General features: G+C 46.8%; 1 protein-coding gene and 1 long non-coding RNA gene across 2 annotated transcripts in view; both read right to left on the minus strand.

Moving 5' to 3' along the window:
* Positions 1-1,312: 1,312 nt before the first annotated feature.
* LOC138981006 (uncharacterized) lies at positions 1,313-2,706 on the minus strand. The gene is made up of 3 exons (XR_011460532.1): positions 2,634-2,706; positions 1,758-1,799; positions 1,313-1,370 (listed from the first exon to the last, which is right to left on the minus strand). It is a non-coding gene; the product is annotated as an uncharacterized lncRNA (long non-coding RNA).
* Positions 2,707-3,171: 465 nt separating this feature from the next.
* The window catches only part of LOC138983177 (uncharacterized), a 6,906-nt gene continuing 859 nt past the window's right edge, over positions 3,172-9,218 (minus strand). The window contains exons 2-6 of the mRNA XM_070356588.1: positions 8,482-8,634; positions 7,965-8,091; positions 5,448-5,494; positions 4,475-4,595; positions 3,172-3,336 (exon numbers count right to left, since the gene is read on the minus strand). Of these exons, the coding sequence (XP_070212689.1) occupies positions 3,172-3,336; positions 4,475-4,595; positions 5,448-5,494; positions 7,965-8,091; positions 8,482-8,634 (613 nt within the window). The remainder of the gene's footprint in view (positions 3,337-4,474; positions 4,596-5,447; positions 5,495-7,964; positions 8,092-8,481; positions 8,635-9,218) is intronic.

Below are 9,218 nucleotides of genomic sequence, written 5' to 3' on the forward strand. Positions count from 1 at the left end.
GTGTGTGTGTGTGTGTGTGTGTGTGTGTGTGTGTGTGTGTGCGTGTGGATACTTGTGTGTACGTGTGTGTGTGTGTACGTGTGTGTCTATGTGTGTGTGTATGTACTACTGTACGTGCAGTGTTGGAGTGTAGAAATCACACCTACCGTTTGCTCAGCGTTGTCAAGGTAACTCTTTGTGAAGTTGTTCGATTCTTGGGTTAGGGATGCCTCCACCTTTGCAGTGAGAAATATACAAATCTGTTCTAAAAACGAATCTTATTTGCATAATTTTCAGAATGTCTGCACTCTCTCTCTCTCTCTCTCTCTCTCTCTCTCTCTCTCTCTCTCTCTCTCTCTCTCTCTCTCTCTCTCTTTCTCTTTCTCTCCCTCTCTCTCTCTCTCTTCCTCTCTCTCCCTCTTTCTCTTTCTCTCGCTCTATCTCCCCCCTCTCTCTCTCTCGCTCTATATCCCCCCCCCTCTCTCTCTCGCTCTCTCTCTCCCACATGTGATGAGTATCGCCCTAAACTGACCGTTGCTACAACTTTGCCCAAGTGACTGCGGTTGGTGAAGAACGCTCTGTTCCTGTCGTTGTTTTCCTTCACTCTGACTGAGAGGGCCTGTCGGGTACACAGCGTTTAACACACACACACACACACTCACACACACACACATGCGCGCGCGCGCGCACACACACACGCACGCACGCACGCACGCACACACACATACACACACACATACACACACAAACATATACACACACGCCAAATACTAATAAGTATACATTATGTCCATTAGTACGAATAAACTTTATTTAACGTTCTGCCTAAGATATTTTAAAAAAAGAAGAGGGGATAGATGTGATATTTTGTTTGAGCACGGTATGGACTATTAGTCATTGTTACTGATTAACTTGTTTATTCAAAGTCGACCTCGGTGACAAACCAACGACCCTGCTCTTCCCTCCAATAAACTGATGGTCAAGCGGGGTTGTGCCTCGGTCAGTCTGCCACAAGTGTAGGTTGATCATTACACCTCGGTCAGTCTGCCACAAGTGTAGGTTGATCATTACACCTCGGTCAGTCTGCCACAAGTGTAGGTTGATCATTACACCTCGGTCAGTCTGCCACAAGTGTAGGTGGATCATTACACCTCGGTCAGTCTGCCACAAGTGTAGGTGGATGATAACACCTCAACATGCGACTCTTTTTGCTGCTAGCTTTCCACTGGGTGGAAGGAACCCGAATTTGCCAGCAATGGGATGATAAAGTTTGAAATGAACGTAATGAGTGAGGATCGTGTGAGACGGAATAGCAAACAGTAAGTCAACAATACCTGGATCGCTTTCGGCACTGTCCGCTCGATGTCCAGAAGCACCCCGATCTGCTCACTCTGAAAAACAAAACAAAGATCTGCTCACTCTAAAATACAACAAACATCTTGTCACCCTCATTGTACAGAACGCAAGCCCGGAGAACTGAGGCAGATCTCTGCTCGTGGCTCCCGGTATGTGGGCAGGTCAGTGCTACAGGAAGTGTTCCACCGTCGCTGTCTGATGTGGAACTCTCTGAATGCGTCATGTGCCAGTCTGCACTAGCCTATCCTCAGTCACCCTGCTATCCTCAGTCACCCTGCTATCCTCAGTCACCCTGCTATCCTCAGTCACCCTGCTATCCACACTTGCGAACCCTCAGTTTTGACGCTCTTATTATTTTGTTAGGTTTGAACAGTATAGTGTTGACTCCACGTGTTAAATGTGAAATGAGATGCAACACTTACCAAATGCTTGGAGACTGCTTCTGATGTGTGCTTTAAGAGAATCTGCAGGGAAAGAAGATATTAAGAGCAGAATAAATGTCACACAACTAGATCTTGATAAACAATTCCGTTTTTTTGGTTTTAATTTACATGAAAAAACATGGAATATAGTTACCAACAGAAGTGAGACAATGATGTGGAACCAATTTTATATTGTGGTTTTCAACAAGAACTTACTGTTCTAATGCGTACAGTATAATTATGTATAAAATAGCTCTCAGTGCATTTGGTAAATTGTTCAGAATAAAATCTGAATGTGCATTAAATGTTCTGAAAGTGTTACAAGAAGTTCAAAACGGCGTTTTGGTGTTCGAAATAAGCCTCTGTCATATTTGGCGGCCATTTTGGAAGGTTTCCATGGCAACGACACATCCGATTTTGCTATCAGGCATATTTCTATGATCAGGAAGTCATACCCAGTAGGCTATATTCTGTCCTAAAAAAAAGGATCACTGTTGCTTAAAAACTATTTGTTTCCCCTTTAGACCCCCGTGTCTCCCCTTTAGACCCCCGTGTCTCCCCTTTAGACCCCCGTGTCTCCCCTTTAGACCCCCGTGTCTCCCCTTAAGTGATCTCAATGTGTTCCAACCTGGACACTTGTAATGATAGTGGTCTGTGCCAAGTGTGTTATTTTGATGACACATCCAAACACCACACGATGTGTACCACAAGCACTCGTCACGAGGTGGGCGTGGCTATGTACCACAATTAGCACTCGTCACGAGGTGGGCGTGGCTATGTACCACAAGCACTCGTCACGAGGTGGGCGTGGCTATGTACCACAAGCACTCGTCACGAGGTGGGCGTGGCTATGTACCACAAGCACGGCGTGCTCACCGGAAAGTGCAGTGGTCCGAGGTTGCCGAGCTCTTTTCCGAATCTCTGCAGATCACTGCGCAGCTCGCTGTACTGTGTTGGACACAAAACTGAAACTATAAACATCTTCACAACCGTTTTGAAATATTCTTGATGGAACACTGAGGCCAAGTTTGCAAAAGGCGCGCGCGCGGCGTGTGTGTGTGTGTGTGTGTGTGTGTGTGTGTGTGTGTGTAGACGACACAAGGGGCCTTGTCAGTGTGTGTGTGTGTGTGTGTGTGTAGACGACACAAGAGGCCTTGTCAGTGTGTGTGTGTGTGTGTGTAGACGACACAAGAGGCCTTGTCAGTGTGTGTGTGTGTGTGTGTGTAGATGACACAAGAGGCCTTGTCAGTGTGTGTGTGTGTGTGTGTGTGTGTGTGTGTGTAGACGACACAAGAGGCCTTGTCAGTGTGTGTGTGTGTGTGTGTAGACGACACAAGAGGCCTTGTCAGTGTGTGTGACGGTGTGTGTGTGTGTGTGTGTGTGTGTGTGTGTGTAGACGACACAAGAGGCCTTGTCAGACAAGCCTGGTCCCACTCACCATCCTGCCGAGCGCCTCGAGGACACTGAAGTCAAAGGAAAAGTTTGTGTGGGCGTTGTACGTGTTGATCAGCTCTACGGCTTGCTGTAGGACCGCCACTACGGTCCCTCCGTCCCCTCCGTCCCCCTCGTCTCTTGTCGGCTGGGGGGTGGGAGGAATGTGTCGTTATGGTTGGAGCTTAGCTGAGTGTGGTTGATTAACAGTGGAACCATTTTAAAGATCTTTTAAGACTTCAACCAATCTGAGAAAGTCCGGTCTTTAAAAGGAGGGGGGTCTAAGATCGGGGTCAATGTACAGAACCTATGAAGAGAAAGTGAGGGGAATTGTAGTGTTTACGCTCCCACAGACTCCCACAGACTCCCACAGACTTGCACACGCATGTATTCTACACTGATTGCACAGACCAGTCAATGTAGAGGCTTCCCTGCTTCTTTATACCCCGCATTCAAGCAACCCGGATGTGGATTACATCATCATGTCTTATTACCATAACGGACAAATATTAGACTCATACCTAGGGACGTGCATCCTGAACTCAGGTCAAAATGAGTTCGGCTCATTCTCTCCCGCCTGACAGGATGCCTTGAGTTTCCTTGTCTGGCAAGGAAACCGATTTTTTAATATATATATATATATATTTTTTTTTACATATTTAGAGCTTTTTGTAATGTATTATTGATATAAGCAGATTCGCGATCGTCGATAATGATTTTTCATGGTGTTTTGTAATTTTTAAATTACAAAGGAATTGATATGTAAGACAGTTTCAAGCGAGCTATTTTTCGTACTGTGCAAACAACTCTAAATATGGCAAAAGTGTCACGTGATAATCAACCGTTTGGTTTCGGCGCTCACTGGAGCAGACGATTTTTTCTGTAACCAGTTGACAGTGATGAAACCATATATATTACGGTCTCCTTCCGGCAGCAGTCCCAAAATTTCGACTTGTTTTGACCTTAGAACGATGTCTTTATCATAACTGTGAAGAACAAAACGGAGATCACTGTCGAAGTCGGCCAATCTGCAATCATTTTCGTCTCGCGAACACTGATCTCAAATTTAGATCAGTGCTCGCGAAAAACATATGGGAAATAACTCTGTATTTTTGTTTTGATAGATTCGCGTAGGACTGTAGCGTCCGGTCAGAGAGACAACTGGCAATAGCCGTGGAGCGATGCTTATCAGAATGACCTAGGTGTTAATTGACCGAGAACAACATCTAAATCTCCCTAGTTTGTTGGTCCGAGTGTGTTCAAGTGTAACACGCTCACTATCTCACCGTGACCGTGGTGACGACAGGGGCTGCAGTGCTGCTAGCATGTCCGAGGTCTCTATGGTCGTGACGTGCATTGACAGGTACTCCCAGCGTCGTGGGGAAGTCCGTCACGGTTTGACACGCTCTGCCACACAAGGCAGACACAGGTTTGACACGCTCTGACACACAAGACAGACACAGGTTTGACACGCTCTGACACACAAGGCAGACACTGGTTTGACACGCTCTAACACACAAGGCAGACACATGTTTGACACGCTCTGACACACAAGGCAGACACTGGTTTGACACGCTCTGACACACAAGGCAGATACTGGTTTGACACGCTCTGACACACAAGGCAGACACAGGTTTGACACGCTCTGACACACAAGGCAGACACTGGTTTGACACGCTCTGACACACAAGGCAGACACTGGTTTGACACGCTCTGACACACAAGACAGACACTGGTTTGACACGCTCTGACACACAAGGCAGACACAGGTTTGACACGCTCTGACACACAAGGCAGACACTGGTTTGACACGCTCTGACACACAAGGCAGACACAGGACTACATGCACCAATGAACGGCTGATTTGGTGCCGAGTTGTTTTTTTCTCAACTAATTTAGTTGTGTATTAATGAGATTCACAACGTTTAACATGAACTCAAAAACTTTACGATAATGGTTCTATATAAGCTATGCAACAAAACTATTGCACCCATTGTCGTATCCCAACTATACATTCCTTCCCGTGTCATTTCATTCAAACTTGTTATGCCATTTAAGGCTTGGCTATCTGCCATACTTTTTGGATCGAAGTTTTCTGTTATAGGTATCACGTGACCGCCGCCGTGGTAAGGGTACCCCCAAATCGACGGTTCTGACGTGTAGTGTACGGTTCATAAGTGTAGTGAACGATAATTCCGATGTGTAGCCGGTGTACCAGAGAGAGAGAGAGCATGATTTATGGCAACACCGTTTTCTTACCTCAAAGTGTTTTGAAAGAATTGTTCATCACTCGTACTATTGGATACCTGCAAGGAAACATAATTATGTAACTGACAGCATCAACGGTTGACCCCACACATACACAGATAGTTTAACAATCAGAACTATAAAACACTATACAACAATCAGAACTATAAAACACTATACAACAATCAGAACTAAAAAACACTATACAACAATGAGAACTATAAAACACTATACAACAATCAGTAGTACAGTGAAAACCGCTTTGTCAGGCCCTTCCCATGAGACCCCCCCCCCCCCCCCCCCCTTCCTGTATTCTCCGTCAACAGCCCTGCAGTGCACCCGTAATGAAAGGACACCTGCATTGTGCGGACCACTCTATCTACCCTTCTCGGCCCATCCGCTCTCTGGACGTGAACCCCATTGTGTCTGCTATCTGGACGTGAACCCCATTGTGTCTGCTATCTGGACGTGAACCCCATTGTGTCTGCTATCTGGACGTGAACCCCATTGTGTCTGCTATCTGGACGTGAACCCCATTGTGTCTGCTATCTGGACGTGAACCCCATTGTGTCTGCTCTCTGGACGTGAACCCTGCCAAATAGACACACTCCGGAAATAGCTCTGTCGTGTTTGTATGGGTTGTAACAAAGTGAATGCTCATGCTTTTAGTGAGGCAAGCTTTGTACATGTGCTCCTTGTCCACGTGTTTCAGACACACCACTCGCTAGTGACCTGCCTATAATGTCACGTGTTTCAGACACACCACTCGCTAGTGACCGGCCTATAATATCACGTGTTTCAGACACACCACTCGCTAGTGACCGGCCTATAATATCACGTGTTTCAGACACACCAATCGCTAGTGACCTGCCTATAATATCACGTGTTTCAGACACACCACTCGCTAGTGACCGGCCTATAATATCACGTGTTTCAGACACACCACTCGCTAGTGACTGACCTATAATGTCACGTGTTTCAGACATACCACTCGCTAGTGACCGGCCTATATTATCACGTGTTTCAGACACACCACTCGCTAGTGACCGGCCTATAATATCACGTGTTTCAGACACACCACTCGCTAGTGACCGACCTATAATGTCACGTGTTTTAGACACACCACTCGCTAGTGACTGACCTATAATGTCACGTGTTTCAGACACACCACTCGCTAGTGACTGACCTATAATGTCACGTGTTTCAGACACACCCCTCGCTAGTGACCGGCCTATAATGTCTCGTGTTTCAGACACACCACTCGCTAGTGACCGGCCTATAATATCACGTGTTTCAGACACACCAATCGCTAGTGACCGGCCTATAATATCACGTGTTTCAGACACACCACTCGCTAGTGACCGGCCTATAATATCACGTGTTTCAGACACACCACTCGCTAGTGACTGACCTATAATGTCACGTGTTTCAGACACACCACTCGCTAGTGACTGACCTATAATATCACGTGTTTCAGACACACCACTCGCTAGTGACCGGCCTATAATGTCACGTGTTTCAGACACACCCCTCGCTAGTGACCGACCTATAATATCACGTGTTTCAGACACACCACTCGCTAGTGACTGACCTATAATGTCACGTGTTTCAGACACACCACTCGCTAGTGACTGACCTATAATGTCACGTGTTTCAGACACACCCCTCGCTAGTGACCGGCCTATAATATCACGTGTTTCAGACACACCACTCGCTAGTGACCGGCCTATAATATCACGTGTTTCAGACACACCCCTCGCTAGTGACCGGCCTATAATATCACGTGTTTCAGACACACCCCTCGCTAGTGACCGGCCTATAATATCACGTGTTTCAGACACACCACTCGCTAGTGACCGGCCTATAATATCACGTGTTTCAGCCACACTACTCGCTAGTGATCGGCCTATAATATCACGTGTTTCAGACACACCACTCGCTAGTGACCGGCCTATAATGTCACGTGTTTTAGACACACCCCTCGCTAGTGACCGGCCTATAATGTCACGTGTTTCAGACACACCACTCGCTAGTGACTGACCTATAATGTCACGTGTTTCAGACACACCACTCGCTAGTGACTGGCCTATAATATCACGTGTTTCAGACACACCACTCGCTAGTGACCGGCCTATAATATCACGTGTTTCAGACACACCACTCGCTAGTGACCGGCCTATAATATCACGTGTTTCAGACACACCACTCGCTAGTGACCTGCCTATAATATCACGTGTTTCAGACACACCACTCGCTAGTGACCGGCCTATAATATCACGTGTTTCAGACACACCACTCGCTAGTGACCGGCCTATAATATCACGTGGGAAAGGTTGAAATACTGTAAAAGCAAGAAGTATTCACTCTTTCAGAACACATACAAATCCGACAGAGTTTTTGCGAGCATCGTCTATTATGGCCGGGGAACCAGGAATCAGACTTTGAGAACAGACTTCTGCGTGTAGATGACACTGGGGCTAGGACTCACTATTGTAGACATTCTATATCTCTGACAGATGGTGCACTCACATTGCCGAAGACATGGAGACTGTTGATCTCCCGGCAGGTGAACTGCTGAGTGAGACTGACGAACACCAGCACCAGCGTCAGGATGATCATCAGGAACCAGCCCGTGATGAACAGGAAGATATAGATCCTGCACAGTGTAGCTGCGTTGAGACAAGCTACTTACATTGGTGTACATCAAAAAGGCGAGTGGAGTTTGGGAGAGCGACAAACACAGCCATGAACAATCATTCAGGAATGGCTTCACCCACGTTCACACAGACTAGACGCTAACGAACTTAACATGCCCACCCAATCAATCATGCACACAGGCACGGACACACTCACACCCACCCTCTCTCATACATAGACAAACAGACGGACAAACAGACAAACAGACGGACTGGACAAACAGACGGGCGGAAGGAAGGACGGACAAAGGGACGGACGGACATTGACACACACACACACACACACACACACACACACACACACACACACACACACACAGACACACAAACACAGACACCCTGCCCTTTACCCGTTAACAGCGAGGTGAGTCAGCAGGTGACCCTCAGTGACGCGTGACGGGTCAAGAGAGCGGGGTCCACACAGGGTCCCAATGGCGGCCACCAGCAGACAGCCCGCTCCGGACATCGCCAGGAACACCGAGACTGTGGCCAGGATGTAGCGTCTGACGACATAGTGCAGCGAGATTTTGAATCAAAACAAGCAAGAAAGGCATGGTCTTGGAACGTTTATTTTATGACAAAACAAAACGTTCACTGATCTTCGATCCAGCGGTCTTTTCAGTGGACTTGGCAGACAAGGTAAGCGCGCTAACCACCACGCCACTCGGCCCGGTTCCAGACACCACGTGACAAGTTATGACGCTGTCATCAAAAACATCAAAGGTAGGTTTATGAAACATTTGCATAATACAGACAAAATGAAAGATTAATTAGCTCTTCGACATAATTATACATCGGTCTTTACGTACAGGGATCGAACAAAATACTCAAAATATTTATAATAATGATAATGAACAATACTTGTTGTGACGCTGCATGACGTCATGATGTACCATGAGACAGGTTATCATATCAAGTAATAACGAATAATTCATGTCATAATGACGACACTGGTAATACACGGTGTTGGACAATAACTCGGTCGGCTTTGCATGGGTTGTCAAAGAGTGAACACTGGAATTGATCACAGACATAGGCAAGACATAGGCCGGTCACAGGCCAGTCACAAGCTAGACACAGGCCGGTC

This window comes from Littorina saxatilis, linkage group LG12, assembly GCF_037325665.1.
Source record: "Littorina saxatilis isolate snail1 linkage group LG12, US_GU_Lsax_2.0, whole genome shotgun sequence".
NCBI lineage: Eukaryota > Metazoa > Mollusca > Gastropoda > Littorinimorpha > Littorinidae > Littorina > Littorina saxatilis.